Source organism: Streptopelia decaocto (genome assembly GCF_964273445.1).
Source record: "Streptopelia decaocto genome assembly, chromosome: 2".
Lineage (NCBI taxonomy): Eukaryota > Metazoa > Chordata > Aves > Columbiformes > Columbidae > Streptopelia > Streptopelia decaocto.
The window spans coordinates 149,184,640-149,205,040 of NC_138655.1; the positions used below are offsets into that span (position 1 = coordinate 149,184,640).

At 39.1% G+C, this 20,401-nt stretch overlaps 1 protein-coding gene across 14 annotated transcripts in view; it reads right to left on the reverse strand.

Annotated features, from left to right (window-relative positions):
• PARD3 (par-3 family cell polarity regulator) overlaps positions 1-20,401 on the reverse strand; it is a 457,959-nt gene that overhangs the window by 262,182 nt on the left and 175,376 nt on the right. For all 14 annotated transcript variants that reach the window (XM_082046280.1, XM_082046281.1, XM_082046292.1 and 11 more), the window contains exon 4: positions 14,082-14,260. In XM_082046280.1, coding sequence (XP_081902406.1) covers positions 14,082-14,260 — 179 coding nt within the window. The remainder of the gene's footprint in view (positions 1-14,081; positions 14,261-20,401) is intronic.

The following is a 20,401-nucleotide window of genomic DNA, read 5'->3' on the forward strand; positions in this document are numbered from 1 at the left end:
AAAAGAAATAAAATAAACCCACCAGTGCACTTTCATAGCTAAAGCTATTTTTTATATTTATAGCACACAGCAAATTTTTGACCCTTTCTTCAATCAATCCTTCATTTCATCAGCATGAGTACTTCCTTTCCCTATTTACTGTATTGATATTTCTTTGGCTTGACACAGTATTAGTCTAATATTCTAAAATATGCACTGTAGCATCAATTCCCTTACAATTGACCGTCACAGCTTCATTTCTTGTAAATGTATGACAGGTTTTGCTAGGAAATCCAGGTCTCTGCATAACTGTGCTATGTAGCACAGTTTTCAAAAGCTTCCTGTGCGAGAGCAGTCTTTTCCCAGACATATTAAGCTTTCTTAACTGATGAAAACTTATTTTCTTCAAAGAGACTTTGTAATATAAAATAAGTCTTCCACTTCAAGACATTAAAGCTTGAATTCAACTAGCACAAGATAACCTTGTAAAAATACATCTGCGCAATTAACTAAATGAACAAATAACCATCATAAATTAGTTTACCCTGCCACAAATGAGTAAGAACTCTGTCTTTCAGAAACTAAAAAAACCCTAGTTTTCCAGTGTGGTTAACCACACAGTAAACTACAAACTTGCTCAGTCTCTTGCTTAGAAGGAGACAGTGGAAGTCAGTCACTGTTTTATACAACTGTCCCTTAGCAAAGCCATAAAAGCCAGAGCACAGTGTGAAATTGATTTCTTCCTGTTGCTTCTCTTATTCACTTTGTCTCTTCTGGTGACAGAGGTGGCACAGTTCCTATAAGCCAAAACAACAACTTCTCTTGTTTGAAGTGGTGGAAATGTATAACAACAAAAACAAAATCTGACAAAGAAATAACAAAAGATCATTTTATACACAAAACCCCCTATACAGTTGGTTCATGTGTCATTGTCACCTAACAATAACTCACTTTCTGACAGACCATAACCTAGTCTGAATGAATAGAAATTTCTTCCTATGTAACGAGATGTTTTCTGTATTTCTGTACTTTATAGATAATTTTATTTGTTATTGATTCATGTTTACGAACTGCAATGTAAACTTTTTTAAAAGTTTTATCTATGCTACACAAAAATCTCTCTCTACAGAGCATCCATTACACATGCACAGAATTTTTTAGCAAGAGAGAAGGAAAAAAGGTCCATGAAGGGTTGTGTTGTTCTCCAACCATTCCAATACTAATTGTCTGACCTGAATCATGCAGGACAGACTTATTGCTTAGAGTCTATGTTGGAACTTCATGCTGTAAAGAGTCTTAAACACCACAGCAAACAATGTAAATGAAATTATGTAAGCTAAAAGAGTTTAATCAGGCCTGTGTTTGGTGCATCTATACTAACATCAAGAATTCTTCAAAGAGTTCAGTTCTACTCCTATCTGTGCTCAGATAGAGTATATTCATCCCCAGTACTGAAACATTTCAGCTGTAGCCCACTTCTGTATAAGATTGCCTTTCTCCTGCTAAGAGCTGCACCCATTCATTTTATACAGCAGACATCAAAGTCACTCCGCAATTTTTCTGACAGCAGAAGTAAAAGCTGGAGATGTGCTTCCTGTCATTTCTTGTGTTTCCCAGAGCTGCTCAGAGGCTCAAAATAACGCTATTAACAGAGTGACATTAAATACCTTACCAGTGTTGCAATCACACACACAGTCATGCTGATGTTGGCCAAACATTAGAAAAACAGCTGGTCATAGATAAGTCGTCCACTTCTCTCTTTGTTTCCTTTTGGCAAAGGGCCATCCCTGCACCACTCGGGCCAGAGCTCTGGAGCAAGCACCGAGCTGGACCAGGCACAGAGAGATCAGCACGTCCACACCGTCCTTCTTGTGACAGTGACACAGCACGACCCCAAGATGCTGCTGGCTCCCTGAACCCCATCTCCACAGGGATCTCCATCCCTGCTCCTTGCTGGTGGTGGCAAACTACAGAGGTGGAAGTGAAGAACACATCCCTGCAGCTTAGACACTGCGATTTACTGAAACAGCTGCAGACGTTGTTTTCTCTTTAGAATATCTATACATTGCTGTATTTTTTTATAATATGCAATATTAGCCCAGAAAGCTTTACTTCTGTTCAGTATGATCTAGCATTAGCACACATGCTCCCAACATCTGACTGGAAAAGGTATGTGTCGCTTTTAACTTTAATACCATAAAGAAAAAAAAAAATCATGGTATAGAAGCCATCAGGGTCACATAGGGAATTCTCATTTCTTCTGGAGCTGCAGCTGTAAGCACTCCTGGGACTGGGGCTGACATGCATCATCAGTTACAATTAAATGCTCTAATTTTTTTTTAAAAAAGGTTTCTTTCCTAAACATCTTTGGGGACCATGGGCCATGTCAGCTTTACCATGTTTGAAATGGCAATTGATCAATATAACACTAAAACTGCCAAGTCACAATATTACCACTACACTTAACAGCAGCGTTCTGCAGTATTTTTAATGAGGACACATCATCTAACACCTTAGGATTTAGTTCAGCCTGGTGTCCCTGCGGAGCTTTGCTGGAGGGTTGGGTGAAAGGGGATGGGAAAAATGAAACCATTTTGCTATACTTTTAATTTCAGATGATTTGTAATACATAACAAGCTCCTCATCAAAGACCCTGCAGCTTGGAGATGAAATGATGCATTAGCATGATCTGCATGCTTCAATTACTGCTTGTCAGTGCAGAAACTCACTCAAGATGTTCCCTGACAGACTCCCAGCATCGAACCCAACAGAACATCCTACGCACAGCACAGTGACAGTTCCAGGCCTTTTATCTCAATTGCCACTAGGCCACTTTCCAAATAGTGAATAACTTGGGTTTTTCCCTTTGTTTTGACCTCCTGCATGGCTAACGTAAAGTGTGGCAAATTTTGGTGTGTTGGGTTTTTTTGCCTAGTGGGGGGTGGTTTGATTTGTTTTGTTTTGTTTAGGGGGGGGAGGATGGGTTTTTTAGTTCGTTTGGTTGTTGTTTGGGGAGGGTTGGTTGGTTGGTTGTTTTAATACTAGATTGCAATATAACAGAAGTAAAACAGACTGAAGACCCTTTCAATGTAAGTCTCTGAAAGACGATCCAAAGATGTAAACCAGGTTTTCCCTTTAATTATTTCTACAGCAAATTGCACATACCTTTTTTAGGATCTCCACTAAGAAAGACCATTGACACTGACTTTTTTTTGCTACCCGTTCTTTTTTCTTGTATACTGTAAACTTTGGGAAAAGCTCTTGCTTGGGTTTGATCATTTGAGATGGAATTTGTCCATGTTGATGAGAGATGAGACTTCTCTTAACCTTTTGGGGTTATAATTTCATTGGACAGACTTTGGGCAAATTCACATCTACAAGTGTATTTGTTGTTATGGAATCACCATAAAGGCTGTTCTTCTCTTTTTTATGCTCCATTGTGCCCCGGTTAGACCCTGAACAGTTTGGTGTCACTCTCAGACAGGGATGCTAAAAGCTGTAATTAAAAAAACATTCAGACAGTTTATGTAAACACCCGTCTGATGCAAATATCTGTTTATAAATGCAGTAATATGCGCACATACCCAGTTTTCATGCTGTCTCAGGGTCTAGTAAATAGATTCTTGGAGTATTTTCTTTGATTGATTGTTTGTTTGTTTGTTCTGTTGGGGGTTTTGTTTGTTTTCTTTTTGGTTTGGTTTCATTTTTTGTTTGGTTTGGGGTTTCTTTGGGGGGGGTGTTTTGTTTGTTTTCAGGGTTTTTGTGTTGTTTTTTGTTTGTGCTTTGGTTTTGTTATTGTTGTTGGTTTGGTTTGGTTGGCTGTTGGTTTTTAACTGGAATTTAGACAAATGAGGGATTTGACCAACTGGATCCTCATTTCTCAAAAAAAACCCACAAATGGTCTGCACGATTAATGTCTATTTTACACGGAAAATACATTACATATGGGAATTGAATTAACACAATAGATTCATTTAAGGAATAGAAATTCCCTTTTTTAAAAAATCCTTCTTACATAGAGAGCAGATTTGGAACTGTTCTCAATATGTTAGCAGCTTTTTAACAACAAATTGTACCAAATTTCAACAGCTTACCTCCAAACTAATCATACCACTCACTATAATATCCACACATCTTAAGAAAATGACACCACTACCTGGGCAAGCTTCCTCTTCCTTGCAACAGATTGTTTACTTTCTCATTCTGCAGTTCCCTTTCCAAGCTTCCTTTTCTTGGGGTGTATTGAAAAACATGACACCAGGAGGTACAATCATCCAGATACAGCCCAGCCATCTAATGCACAGAAGAACCAGTTCTGGTCACTCAGCATCAGGCCATTCTCCAAGGAGTAAAGACAAAGAGGACTCCCATGTTAAAGAATTATCACAGCTCTGTGTCTCCTCTCAGCTCCAACCTGGAACATGGGTCATTTCCAGACACTGGTAAAAACTGTCTTGGAATGCAGAAGATGCAAATCTAATAGTCTAATAAAGAACTTGCATGCCCTATTTATGATGAAAATAGATAAGAAGAATGACCAATCTGTAATCATTCTGATGTTTTCAGGAAGATTTGTCTTCACAAATGACATTCCTCTAGAGCTCCGTGAATGGAATTAATGTATTATGCATCAACAATAGCTCATTAGATACCAACAAGGAGAAAGGCAATTGAAAAGTCAATGTTCTGCTGAAGTTCTACCACCTTATGCTCAGAAATTTCCAGATTTGTCCAATTCCAATTCATATATTCTTTGTTATCCTTTGATTGACAAGCAAGGCCTGACCTTGAAGAAAATCAATATCTAGGGGCCATGAGGAATGGACAGTTTTCTGTGCATGTGATGTTATATGTAAATATTCAGTGTCAAAGAATATGGACTAAATTAAGAGTAAAGTAAAACACGTGAGACTGCCAATCCAAAACATTCTGTTGATCTCTCTTGTTTACAATGGAAAAATACAAAATCTAATTATCTCTGCATGTATACAGGCAAAGCCAGAAATTACCAGGCAATGTGTATTGTTATTTCTCAGACTGAGGGGCAGGAAAGAAGCTGCTTCTTCCATTCACCCTTTACTTATTATTCTTACAATAAAACCTCGCAAAAGATAATGCAAAACCAACCCAAGTAACATACTGCAGTTGATATTCTGTAATGGCAATCCAGAAGCTAGATTTCATTTCTTTAAGCTTCTTAACCAAAAATACATGGCTTTCCATAGCTCCATTTTGAAGAAAAATAAATGAACCAGTTAATTTGAAATGTCATGAAGCTACAGTTCGGATTTCTGTACATGACACTTAGAAACCTGTTTCCCCTTCTACTTTTTTCAGAAAAGTGAAATATTCTCTTCTGCTGTGCCACTTAAAGGCCTCTAAAGAGTTTTTGTTTATATACAGCTATGTATGGATCCATATGGCTACCTGTTTAAATGCAATAATACTATTAGGCACAATTCTGCCATTTTCACCAGACACTTGGTTTTGTACCCATATTTATACAGTGGTTTATGTCAGTTTGTATGAAGATGAAATAGCACTTGTAAAGTTGTTTGTTTATTTTAAATGTCGACATCCTTTCATTTGATTCCTTGGGAGAGCCAAGAAATTAAATTGCAGGAGGGGAAAAAAGCTGATAATTAACTAATTTCAAAAGTATTCTCTGAAGATAGGATTTAATAAATAGAATGTTGATATTAAATTTACTTGGGGAGCAAACAAAACAGGAAAAAATGGGGTACAGGAAACTTCACAAGGATATTCTGCTTAGATCTTGAAATGAAGAATATCTGATAACCCACCAGTACAACCCTTCTAAATGCTGGGTAGATGCTTTCAGGTGGCCATACCTCTAAAATTAAAATTTGAAAGGTTCAACTGGCTGCTTATGTGTTTAGGAACTTGCATTTGCAGCCTTGAAATAAGAAAGGAGGCAGGGTGGGCAGGGCGATGAGGTAACTGCTCCGTCTTCTCAAACTAACCCAACCTTTTTTTTTCCTCTCTTTCTTCATTACATTGACAAGCATGGAGAAGAGCAGAGATTTAAGGTCAGAAACACAAAGGCAATGCCCCAAATCTGTGGCGAGCAGCTGTGCCTGTGCACGCTGCCAGCAGCCGCTGGCCCCTCTGCCAGCCCGTGCCCACCCTGCTGGGACAGGGACCCAAAAGGCTCCCAGCAAAGCACCCGTCACCTCGTCCCACTCGCAAATTCATTCCAGACCTGGGCCAGAATCCTTCCAGCGATCCGCGGGGAAAGGCCCAAATAGGTACCATGTGGGTGGCTTATAGCAGTGTGTTTCTCTTTTATCTGAGTTTACAGCATCACCTTGCAGTCTCTGGGCATCCTCTCAGTTTGCTCGTTTATTAATTTGTAAGCCTTTTTCACGCTGAGCAGCTTCCCATCATTCTCTATCTTATGGTTTTAGCTCTCGTCCAAATTTCTTTTGCTTTGTGTGATCAGCAGGGAAGGCTCTCAAGTTGGTCATCGTTATCCAGGAGCTGAAGAGCTCATTTATAAGACAACAGTAAAACTGGGTGGTAGCACAGAATGATCATCCCCTTTCTGTCAAGGTTGTGAAAGAAAATCAGGCTAACCGACATCTGTTTCAGCCCCAGATTTAGTCATAACAGGAACAAGCCCAAAAGATGACAAGGCATTCCTGGTTTTAAATCCTCTATTTACTGGAGCTGAATTTCCCCACTAATTAAAGCTTACCATCTCCCCCCAGCCATATTACTTCTTGCATAGGTTAGTTCCATGTTGGCTCTGAATTTTATTTTGAGACTACTTTGGTTGTATTTCTGTCTCTTCTGGTGTGATTAGTATTCAGTGCTACATGACCTAAAAATAGAATAAATACAGCAAAAAAGGCTGAAATAATCACTGTTTAAACACTAAGACTCATGTCGGAGCACCAGGGAAGCACAGCCTGCAACCAGGGTTGTACTTTACATTTGTTTTTTCTTGCTAGCTACACACTCAGCCAAAATCCAGACCTGCTTTACACCAATATACAGCCTTGATAATATGAAAACAAGACTGAAATATATGAATCAGCAGAAATTCTGGAATCACAAGTGTATACTGTAAATGCATGGTTGTGAATTACAACTAAATATATTCAAACATATGCATGTCTCTAAACATTAAAAAAAAAAAAATCACTAAACTTGAACCTCAAATTTGTCTTGTTTTGGTTTTTTCTTTTTTTTTTTTTTTTTTCAAACTTATTCCATCTTTTATCAAGCTACTCTTTTAGGCCCAGAGTTTTTCACCTTCAAACCCAGGGAGAGCTGCAAGAACATAAAAAATTAGAAGAAACAGATATGAACATTTAAACATGGGGTTTTTTGAAGTAGACATTCACTTAGATGAATGGCAGAGGAAAAGGCAGACACGCATTACAACTTCAATTATCTTATACCCTGTACTTGAGAGCTTTCTGTTTTCGGCACGGCTTTCACCACGAGAGGTGCTGTACACGGCATTCACTGAAGCGACAAGACAAATACCCTGTGCACATTCCACTAATCCATCACCAGAAGAGACTCGCTCACCCAGACCCTCCTGGGCACTCCCAGCTCATGATGCAGCACCGTGTCCTGCCTATGGACCAGCCATCGCCCACCCATCACACAGAAAGAGACAGGAGAGCACACCATTGGGAGGACAATACACGTTCTTCCTACGCTGCTGATGGAGAATGAAGATTGAGAGTGATCAACAGACTTGCTCAGCCTCAGAGCAGAAGTGGAGAAAAACTCACCAGCTCTCGGATCTCCCTGTTATCTTGCACTAGGAATCTATCTGGTCTCAAAGGAAGTTTAGTAGATGATGTTCCACAAATGGGTGACTCAGAGGGAAAAGAGGTAGAACAATAAAAGAGATGGAGGAAATCACACCTTCACTTTGGATTTGCTGTTTTTGTTAGTGTTTTTTTCCCCTGCTTCTTAACACATCTGGTCATGACTGACTTTTGGATGCAAACATGGATCCTGGCCATGTACAGAGTGCCCTGCGAACAGAATAGCACAGCGTCAAGTGGTACACGGTGGCTGTTGCCTCTCTGTGCACCAGGCACAGATTTTCCACTTTCATTTCTAACCTGCTGCTGCTACTGAGAAATATGTATTTGTTTTCACATTTTGAAAGTCAGGAATTCTGTCACAGATAGCTGCTCTGCTAAAGAAAGTCAGGCTCTTCTTCATGGTATCCAGTAAAAGCACAAAAGGCAATGGACACATAAAGAAATACATAAGAAACAACATTCTTACTGTAAGGGTGATCAAACAGTGGCAGAGGCTGCCCAGAAAGGTGGTGCAGCCTCCATCCTTGGAGATGCATATACACAAAACCCAGCTGGACACAGACCTGAGTCACCTGCTCTAGTTGACCAGAAAGGTTGAACTAGGTGATCTCCAGATGTACCTTCCCACCTCAGCTGTGCTGCGATTCTGTGAGCGTCATGAATTTTGCACACTACCCAGGACAAGTGTGTTTATTTTTTATTTTGCACTCTGTTGGAGTCTGATTCCTCTAAACTATTTCGTCATCATGTAACAAGCCGCCAGCAATAAGTTACTATCACAAAGAAAGAAAACTGATGCAGGTAACTATTTCTTTTTTTAATTCCATTAATCTCTCTCCTATTGCAACACTTTCTGCATTAAGACACTATTTCATCATCTGTGAATAGCTCGAACTCATTCTCTCTTCATCTCAGTTTATGTGAAATCACATCTAAAACAACAAAACATCATGACTGTCTCACTGAAAGAAGCCCTGCTCAAATAAACCTGGATGAAGAAATATTCATGGCTATTGAATCCTTCAGGACTTCTGTTTAAAACACTGCCTTTTTATTTTGAAAGCAGAAAGCTGTATTCATTATGTGGGGGTTTAAAACCTGTCATGAGAGAGCTGTCAGGCTCTTTACATTTGCCCTGTACTTCTCTAACTGATTCTGTTGTATTACAGCACTTTACCAACATTGTTCATGTGGGACATGCTGCCTCCCTTCTGCAGGAGAACAAACCAGAGACAAGGTTACCAAGAAGCATCAGCAACACTTGGGTCTCCTGTGCCCAGAATGATGCCCAGTTTTTTAGTCCACAGTCTTCTCAAGTCAATTTAATCGATTTACGCTCTGCAATTCAGACTCCCTGGCTAAAAAATGACACTGACACACACAGTTCTAATACAGGGCTCTTCAACCCTCTGAATTACAGTAAAAATCTATTGAAATACGATGTCTTTGGTGACAGTGACAAAGCAAACTTCACTAAGCTGTGTTTAAAAAGACTCAAAGCTAAATGAAACTAATTTTCACTTTAAATCTGATTTTGACACCGATATACCATTATTGTTGAAGATTTTCACATAACGCATGCTTTTCTTCCATCTAGACATACTTCATTACAGAAATATTTTTTTAGTCTGTTTACAAAGAGGATTAGAAAGCCCCACATCTTTCACTATAATCCAACAAGCTGAAAATTTGTACTCATCAGTCTCAACCCATAGGAACAGCAAAAATACCTGCAAGAAGACATGGTGGGAAACACAAAGTTTTACAGGTAAGGGATTTGACAGTAGATGAGACTCAAATCACTCCTGTACAGCTTCAAATTCTTCCTCTGAAGTTTACAGAGCCCAAAACAATTAGACCTTCAAGTAGGAAGAAAACACTTCCTAAAAATAATCATCCCTACAAGGCTATTTGCAACCTCAGAATACACACATAGGCAAACCCATTTAAAAACAAACAAGGAAAAAAACATGGCTGCTGACTAAATGGCAAAGGCAAAAAGAGAAGGAAGAAAAAACAAAGGTAAAAAATGATGTGCCAAGTCACTCAGCTCTGTTTGCTGTGGCTGCTGTACCCTGCAGAGCTCGCTGGGAGCCATTTGCTCTGCTCCAGGTGGGTGAACCCAGGAGCGAGAGCGGCACACAAGCCCATGCACAGTCATTTTTCTCTCTCATTACTCGCTCGTGAGCTCTCCTTCTTACTGTACATTTTCACTTCTTTCTGCTGTACCAGTGCTGTTATCTCTGGTGCAACAATATATGAATCATATTCAGGAAAGTCACAGTGGGAAATTTTTCATAAGGCAGTTAGCCGTGGTATATCCTTGCATTAAGCAAAGCAGGTTAACTAGATAAACCTTGCATCTTTCAGAGAAGCAGGATCAAAGCAGATAACTAATTTGTAATTATATGCAATTCCTCACCACAAATTTAAAAACAACAACAAAACGCAGAAAACACACACACACACAAAGAAACAAACAAAACCAAAAAGACAAAAACAACAACAAAACACTGAAAATATATGGGCTGTAAGATACGGTTGCTGTAAAATACAACATATCTCGTTGTTGTGTTTATGTTCTTTCACGTTTTCTTCCGTAACTCAAACAACTAAGGGAAAAGAAACCCGATTTTCACTTATGCAGCTCACACCTAAAAGGGCAGCTAGATAAGCCAACAGGCTTTGGTATTGAATTATTAAGAATGCGATTCAAATTCACAGTTATTTAGAAAACAACAATATCAAAAAACATTTTACTGCACTGGAATAAAGCACATATTATATGCTTTAGCTGCGTACAATCTGTTCAGCTGCACAGTTCAACACAATTCAAACAAAATTAAAGGTTGCAAATCAGGTATTACTGCAGGCCTTTGAGAAGATATTTTTACCCAGAGATTTCTTCTTGTTTCATTAAAATGGCTCAAGGAAGCAAGATACAGGATTAAGTCAAGCTGTGAGTCACTAGGTAATACAGATATGTCTCTCATACACAAAAAAGCATCTGAAAGTGATGAAAAACAGGTGAATTTGCCTACTAAAGCTGTTGATAATCATGACCCAATTTTGTGAATACTTGCACAGATGAGGAGACCTAATCTTTTGTTTGAGACCACTTGTGGGAACAATACAGAAGGAAGAGGTGAGGAATTCCCTAGCTGAGTACAATTACCAACAATACAATAACCTGTAAATAATCAATAATAATAGTTATTCAAACAAATAAGTAATTTGGGATACAGAACACTGGGTTTCAAGTTGCTCTTACAGGTGAACAACATAGAAACCAGAAATTATCAAGATTCCAATTCCAAGGAAACACAGAGTGTATTGTGATATCCTGACAATAAATATGTTTCTTTACAATGGCATTATATGAAAAATGGATGAGAGAGCACATCTAGTTTAGTGCAAGGGTTTCATACCAAAACATCCCACTTGCTGCAGCAGAAATGCATCTCCAGTTCAGCACACATTCAGATCTTTGCAGGACCTGCTCAGGCCCCTCCAAACCAAACTCTGTCCCTCTCTGGTCATTCTCGTCTTCCCCTAAGGACACGGGAGCCTGACGTCTCGCTGCACCTACCCTAGCAACTGCAGGGAGCACTACAACTTCATCAACAGGTTCCTTCAAACATCACACATTTTTCCCTCTTCCTCAGTGCCCTTTTCCCTTTCTGTTTGCCCAGAACTACTGACATATGTCCTGGCTCCTCACAGCCTTCGGTGCATGGCAGCACTCCTACCCCTTCATTTCAGCTCAGCTTGGGCATCTGCCCATTTCCCTGCCATTCCAAATTCTTCTTACCCAAAATGAAACAAACACCAATAAGGAGTCTTCTCTCTTGCCCCCAAGAAATAAATCCCTTCTGCCAGATACACGCAGTATCCCTCTGCTAATTCCTCCAAAAATTGGACAGGGTTTCTACCTGTCAGTTTTTCTCTTTAGAGGTGATGGGCTGAAAGTAATGTCACTCCTTAGAGTCAGTAGGTGGATGAAGTTTTTGGCAGCTCTCCCAGAAACCCTTTTCTTGTTTCTGCAAGATACTGCTGGGGCAAAGTTGCTAATCTACAACTGTGCTGCAAATCTCAGCCCAAGAACATATGTTCTTGTGCTGTCAAGAGAGAGAACTGCAGTGAAAACATTACGTAGTGCCAACAGCCCACAAAAGATATATGGATGCTCAAACTCAATGCGCTGAGCAGAAAATTAAGATTGTTCTCATTGCTTTGCTTGAAATGTCTGTGTCATCTATAATCAACAAAACAGTCTGGAACAAAGCACAGCCATCTCTTTTTGTTATCTGAGCAGCTGAAGAAAACAACCTAACATAAGAAAAGTAGTGAGGACTTCATATAGTTCAAATAAGCAAAATACATTTTTAAAAATTCCGTGGTACTAAGTACTTTGGTAAGTGACTGGTGACAGAACCTTCAAAAATTCACCTTTTAGAATAATACTACAAATGAAATTATTGGTAATACTGAGAAAGGAACGAAGAATTATGAGTATCAATTCCCAAGATTCGCTATAAAATCTTGACTTACATGAAGAAATCAAGACGCTGAAAACACACCAACAAAAGTCTAACACAAATGAATTTGGGATTAATTCACTAAATGCGTTGCACAAGCAATTATTACGTAATTCCAGTTAGTTACTGCATCTCACCTATCAAAAATAGTGCACTCAGTGATCTGCTCTATTCAAAGAATCGATGTATACAGCATGCAAAAATGGTAAAAGAAATTACCAGTATCTATTGTACTAACTAACCTACATTAGTTCTTTCTGATCTTCTTGATTTAATGTTCCCTTGTGCCTGGCTTCCCATCACTACATGAGATCACACACATTCCTTTCCAGTTTGGTCACCCTGCTCCAGCAGACATGAAATATTTTCACAAAAATCAAGAGCAAGTACATGCTGAACAACTAACGATGCAAGATTAGTGTGAAAGATTAGCTGCTGTTCAATTCTCTCCAATATCTGTTAACTTCAGACACTCAAAGAAATCTGATTATGCTATGTATGGCCCTCCACATCTATGCCTGTGGAGTAATGAAGTGCAGTCTCAAAATTATAATAACTGAAAATGTTAACACTTCAAATGGATTAGATTATAATTCTTTTCCAAATCAGAATAGCATAAAAGATATTTTTCAAAACAACATGCACTTCTGTGCCACACCAGTACAAGTGACAGGAAATATACTGTTACCTACCTGGAATCTCGACCAAGCACAGACCTGACGATACCGTGTTAAACTGGCATCTCTGCAAGAATGTGGACCTCAATGCCTACAACAGTGTGCTTTATGAAACAACCACAAGCCCTCTGAAGATAGTTCAGCTCATTAGCAGCATGTAAAGCCTTCTTTGTTTGGGGTGTGGGAGTCCTGGCTGCAGAGTCTTAGTTTGCTTTTATACTACGCAGAATTCACATTAATAATGAAGAAAAAAAATATAAAATAGCTATAAGCAGCTGCATATTTTCCAACAGAATTTTGTGCTGTGCAGTCAGAATGGTAATTGAAAGTTCATCTTTCTTTAAAAATGACTCATTTCTATTGGAAAATGTACATATGTTTTTCCTTTTGAGTTTGTCTGCCAGTTGCCATCACAATTATGGGCAATGTTAGGGGCTGTACAAAAGGGAATATTTGTTTCATTTTTTTTCAATAATGCACTGAGAAGAGAGGTTCCTGTTGACTTCTCCAGCTAATAATGTAATTCATGTAGAGATCCTCAAATCATACTGAAAAAATCAGGGAAAAAATACTCACTTTACATTTCACTGTTTTAGTTTTAAGAATGTTATCAAGGAGAGACAGCATTTGCAACCTGTGTTTTGTATTACCTGACTAGTGCCTCAGAAAGTAAAAACTAGCAATGCTATCAGAAAGAAAGCACCAGACGGGCTGTGGGCATGCAGATTATTCATTTACATCAGGACTTCTATGGAGATCAGTAAAAATCATCATAAACATGACCCATTTGCATTCAAAGAAAACATGTGACAGCATTTAGGTCCCACTTTGCAGAGTAATGAGTAATCAGAGCTTCAACCACAGTTAATGACAAAATCAAGTTTTCAGAGCCCCTGCTGTGGGCATCACGGAGACTCTCCTGAGCACAGGACACTGCTCAGCTGACAATGGGGTTTGGTGGACAAGGTCAGAAATCACCGGTTTAAACCAGGAGGAGGTGAGAGAAGGACAAAGCAACAATTAAAGATTCATGCACATTTCTCATTTACTAGATAAAGAGGGGGAAAGAAATATACCTTTCTTTCATGAGCACTGGGTACGCCAGGGGTGTTCTGCTTAAGAAATCCTGCTGTTGTGGACCACCTTGTAGGGTTTTTCCGTGAAGGCTCTTCTGAAGAAAAATTTGTGTCACTTACAGAGGTTGAGAGGCCAATCAGTGCAGGGTCACTGCTACGTCGGACATGAAGAGGCATATCTGAAGAATAAAACAGACAGTAAATAAACACTGACTAGATTTAAAATGTTTTTCACATAAGATAAATATTTTTTCAAGCTCTGGTTGGGTGGTTTTGACCAAATGTGGTTTCACAGAGCAACAAGTTACCGACCTCAGCATAGTTCCTCAAGGACAAGGTCTGTTTCCTCAAAACCACAGCCTTGCCGCTTGACCACACGAGGAGAAAACGAGGGCCAAAGCAAACTCACTCAATATAGTAGGCTTTAAAATGACAAAGACAGCATCGCTACTAACTCTGTCGGTTGTGTAAAATAAAAGAAGACACGGCATAGGACTGAATAACTAAGAGGCTAAGGTGACTTATGGATATTTTAAAGAGCAAGTAGCCAATGTCTTAAATTCAACAGCCTGGAGGCAAAGGAGGTGTGCACTGGGATGACACGTCCCCAAGGCCACAGCCAGGGCTGCAGCGGGCACGGCCAGCGCTGCTCAGCAGCCTCTGCAGCCACGCACGGCCTCCTCAAGCGGCCTCTCCACTCCTTCCCAAAAACTTATGGAAGCAACTGTTTTCAATTTGGCATTTGCCTCTTCCTGACAGCTGAAACACGATCTGTGCTGATTTACTCTGATTCCCTTTGCCTTCCAGCCGGCATGACTGATAGGAGAAAAATATTTCATTAGTAATAAATGATGCAGTGGGCAGGTAGACTGGAAAGGGATAGGTTCTTTTAATATATGTAGAGGTCAAATCCATTCTGGAAACTTTGATGGCACATTAAAGTCAGTTTCTCTTGAAATACAACTTAATTTTTTCCAATTTCATTTATTATCCTACAACAAATATCTGCACATCCATCGCCTCCTTGCCCAAACAGAAGTTTCATTGCCTGCATTTGCGACCCTTCAGCGCTCTCCCACTCGGCATCAGAACGGAGGGGACGTGATTTATCACTTGTATTTCTCTTTACTGCTGCACTGGGAGCCTTGAATGCAAAGTGGAAAAGGAAAAGGTGAAAGCTCTGGCACGTAAGGAGCAGAGTCAGTGGGAAAGGAACGCTGGGCAGCAGCTGAGAATGAAAACCAGGACTGTGTTTTCATCCTTTGATGAAACAGTTCCAGGGGAAGCTGAAGGTGCTTATCTCACAGTACTAGCAGGAAAACACAGTGACAGGAGTTTGATAAGTGACTGGTCTTGTTTCACAATATTTTAATTCTATGTATAATAATACTACATATAGAATCTTATTTTGTGTGGCATTATAAAGACACTGAGAACTACGAGAAGCCATGCCACACACCAAAAAAATGTGTGAGATGGTGTGTGTTTGTTTGTTTTTTAACAACTAGGACTCATGGTGCTGAGATAGGCACAAGTGTTACACAATGAAACACCAAAACAGTCATTCTATTTCATGTCCATTCTGGTATACAAGAATAACAGAGAATTAATTAAAGTTGTTCCCACAGTCATTATACTACTTCTTGTTCCTTTGAAAATTCTGTTTTTTTATTTATAAATTATTTTCATAATAAAAATATTCACAGGAGTTAATTTATAGCAAATAAAATGTTTTCTTTCATAAATATGCACATTTGTACATCATATATATGTATAAAACAACTAGAAGTAATTAAAATAATATTTCAGGAAATAATGTTTTAATTACATAGAAAAGTATTTACGGTCTGAGTTACCTCTACTTGGATTTTAGTTACTCGGTATATACTCATACACTCATAACAGGTTTTTCTTTGATTGCTTTGCCTTCAACTACTTCAAGTTTCACGAAGGAGCTGAAGGTGAAGCCTCTCCTTTCCCCATAGATGGCAAATGTAATAAAGGACACTGCCAAATGGCAAGAGATGTCTGTACCCAAGGTGACAGAGCCGCATCCCGGCCACACAGGGAAGTGACCCATGAACAGTAGGGCCTGGACACCCACTCTCGTTTATTACATTAGCCTGGGCTAGAAGCGGCTCTGGAGTACGTAGTGCCACTTAAGAAAATCACCAATCTATATCTGTTCCAAACAGCAGCCCAGACATATCATCCTGTTTGCCTTTGCTACCCACCCTACAACACAGAATTACAATTTTCAAACATGAGTTCACTTGCTCCTTATGCTCGTACATCTATATATAAGCACCGTGATAGCAAAATGTTCTTGTATTCTTACACCCTTTCTTCAAATCACTTGACAAAACAGAAGTTCGGTTGAGTGAACTTCTGTAAGAAAAGAAGCCAAATTGCCAACAAAGAAAGGAAGAAACTGGAACTCACATCAGCACTTCTGGAGGTGAGTGAGGGATTATTGCTGCCTTGCCTTTTGCTTTGTAGCAAAAACATGACAGTTTGCACCCCGCTAAGTAGCAGAGACTTTTCACAATACAGAAAGTTAATCATGCAACAGAATTCCCAAATATTAATATCCTCCAGGGAAAACATTAACATGAGAAGTTTCTCTAGAAAATCTGTTAGCTGATGAGCCACACCTTGAATATGATCCATTGAATTTTAGTAAGATTAGTCACTGAGGTATTTTCAGACATTTATTGAACACTTCTCCAATTCTTAAAAAAAAAAAAGGTATTCTGCCAATGTAAACATACTACATGATCAATTCTAGTCTCTCCGTATGAAAATTGTGCCATACATAAGGAAAAGTGATTCTTATCACTAATCAAGCTTCACAATAAAGTGAATTATAAAAGACAATAATTCCCAGTTAAACTAGAAATGAAACATATGGTAATTTTTTTTTTTTTAATTGCTGGAATGGGACAAGCACATGGAGCCGGCTCTAGTGTATGCTGCTTGGCAATGGTCAATACCACCCCAGGTAATAATCCAAGAATTAAATCCTATTCACACTACATTAACCAGAAGTTGTAAATACAACCTCCTGCGTTCCTGTCTCCAATTTTATTCTGAGAGACCATTCTAACTTGGTTTTGATACTCTCCATTAAGACAACAACAAAACAGAATATATTGAACAGATTCTTCTACCAATATATTGTTGGTTTATTCTGGTTTACCTGATTTATAGATTTGAAGAGGATATACTTTGAAATATTAAAAGGAAAATCAAAGGAGAGGAACTTAATAATTAAACCACAAGATGAAGTGCGCATGGGACCAATGCAATGTCACTGATTCCAGGATGATGGCTGATACTGTTTGAAGTCTGTGGTTTCTTTGAAGAGTGGATAAAACAGCAATGAACTCTAATCACAAGGCTTCAAATTCTCTGTGGCACTAATGCACTGTAAATATTGATTTGCTTCTGCAGCTAAGGTGCCTTTTAAATAAGCACTTGAAACGGTAAATCTAATAAGGAATTACAGGAAGTTTTAAAAGTCTAAGAATTAAGGAAAAATTAAATTACAAATCATGAAAGTTACCACTAACTCAGTTCTTGAGCCACCTTGAAGGACTTGAAGTATTCAGCAATGAGTCCAACACTGTAACTTCAGAAAGAATTATGTGTGACAGAGAATCCCATTAAGTTATGTATATGGCCACAGTTCTGCTAGAAAATGGTTATTTGTAGAATAAATCCAAGCTGGATAACAAAATGCTCACATTCATAGTCATGAAATTCTGACTGGAAGTCTCGTTTTATTAAAAGGAACAGCAGTTTCACTATAAATTATAAAAACAGCCAATATACATTTTATAACCATCTTTAAATGTTAAGAACACAGGGTTGTACCTTTCCTTCCTGCCAGCAATTCCATTTGTATTTTAAAAGGGTCGTCACCTTTTCTGATTTTCAAATATGCTCACGAGCAAAAGCATTTGAGGATCTGGCAAATTTCATCCATAAAGCTGAATATGTCCTGTGTGCAGGCATTCAGCGCAAAGGACGGGGCTCTCAGAGCCGAGCTAATTCATACCTTCCCATTTCAATTCCCTCTGCGATGTCAGCTTGGAGGGCATGACTAGAAAAATACACACATATATTTATATAGCATAACCGAGAAGATTTCAATCCTCAGTGCCACTGGCAGCTTGCACAGTTTGGTGTGCGGTGAATTTAAGGCACAGAAATGAAAAATCATCTTATGGTTGTTTCTGGCCACCTCACCCAGATCATCAAGCCCATGACTGATGAGCAGACCTGACCAGGACTTGTTCCTGCCCTTCACACTCAAGAGTCTTCTCTGGAGATAAAGATGACTCAGTAAAACTGAAAAACTCTGCGGGACAGAGTAGCTTTCAACAAGGAAGTTGCTCAGAGTTTCTGAAAGTGAGCCTGCAGACATATATATATGTTGAGGTGTGTTGTATGTCGCAATATGTACAGAGAGCTTACCTAGCATCAAGAAACTAGTCTGGGGGTGGAAGATACTCAGTAGTCCTACTGCCTGTGTCACCCATCCAGCCCATCATACCACTCCAATCCTCGCCTGGAGTTCAAAGAGGAAGGATGACTCAGGGTCATCCTGGGCTCAGGAAAGCAGGATTGCTTCTGTCAGCTTAAAGCACTTGAAACTACAAGTTAAGACTTTGTTCATATTTAACTGAAATAGCTTTTTAAAAATATTTAGATTACCCTTGAGTTTCAAACTCCAGCACAGCTCCCCAAGCTCTGGTTCCAATTTCAGCAGGTTCACTTGAGCTCCTTGTTCCACTCAGTTGGACACAGTGAAAGCCAAACATCCCTTATGACCCTGAAAAGCTCAAATCCCCAAATCGGTTCAGCTTCCATCCTTGCAAACCTCTAGAGACAAGACAGTGGTAACTTCCAAAGACCACTGAAGCTGCTGCAAACTGGACTAGCACACAGGTTTTGAAAGCTTTTTCTCTTCAGACAGAAGAAAAACAACTGGAGACAAAACCCAACTGGTTGTGAGCTTATCTACCAGCTGCATTAAACCCTAGCAGTACCTAATACAAGCCAGCACTTCTCCACAAGAGAAACAAAACAGTGCAAAACAAATGAATGCATGTTGCATTAGAAAAGAAAAAAGTATTAAAAATCTAACCAGTTCCAAGAGGGGAAGAACTACTCCCTGGACAACTGCATCAGCTGTCCTGCAGAGGCAACTCAGGCCTGCGATGCGGAGGTGGCTGCTGGGAGGGATGTGAAACAGCAGCTCTGCAAAGCTGCCAGCAGTCACCCATCTTTTCAGAAACATACTTTTAGAGTGACAGCAAAGGGAGAAGGTAGATACACACCACCAACTCTCTCCTCATGGCCCAGAGCAGTATTTTTCTCTCCCCTAGAATCCATTCCACTTTTAAATAATGATTTTTTAATAAAAGAATTTGAAGAATTTCCCAAATTTACTTGGTCGAACTCTTCAGATTTTTTTTTCCTAAATTGGTATTATGTTCTCCAAGTTTATTGTCCTGTTACTAATTAGCCCCCGTTCACTTACAAAACTATCTCTTCCTTTTACGTGTCCCAGACAATTACAGGATTTCTCCCCTAAATGGTGCTGTACAGCACATAACTTCACCTCTGCCTCTTTTAATTCTCTATTGCTGTTCACTTGTGTAAATATTATTCTGATCTTAACTTGTTCAGAAGACACCCAGAATAGTGTATTTCTCTTATTAAATACTCTCAGTGCTGTCTTACAAGGCGTATCCTCCCTGTCTTTTTTTGAACTTTGACACTAATACATAGCCAGCAACAATCGCATTTGGGTATTTTATTGTCATGGTATCAATCCAGAACACCCACAGAAATCCTTAAACTTTTCTTATAGCCTCACTTCAGTATCTTTGTCTTGTTAACTGAAGTGCAAGTTGAGTTTAGATCCATATTCTTATACATTAGCTTCTATTTATTCAGGCTGAATTAAATTGTATTTTTCCAGTATATGTACTATATCTCTATTGAGTTATTTATCTTTACTCCATTCATGTTATTCTCCTTTCCTAGTTTATGAACATCTGGAACTGTAATCAACAAACTATTTACAGTATTGTTTCTCCCAGATTTAAAGGTGTTAAAACCAAAACTAACAGGAATACTCACAACACCCTACTGGACAATAATCCCTAGACTAAGATTGTCTCCAACTATTAAGATTTCTACGCTGATTTGCAAACCATACTGAAGTGTTTATGCTCACACTAACTTGGAATTTCCAGGACACTTAAATTTCTATCAAATGCTTTAAGATTTGCAAATATTACATCAGT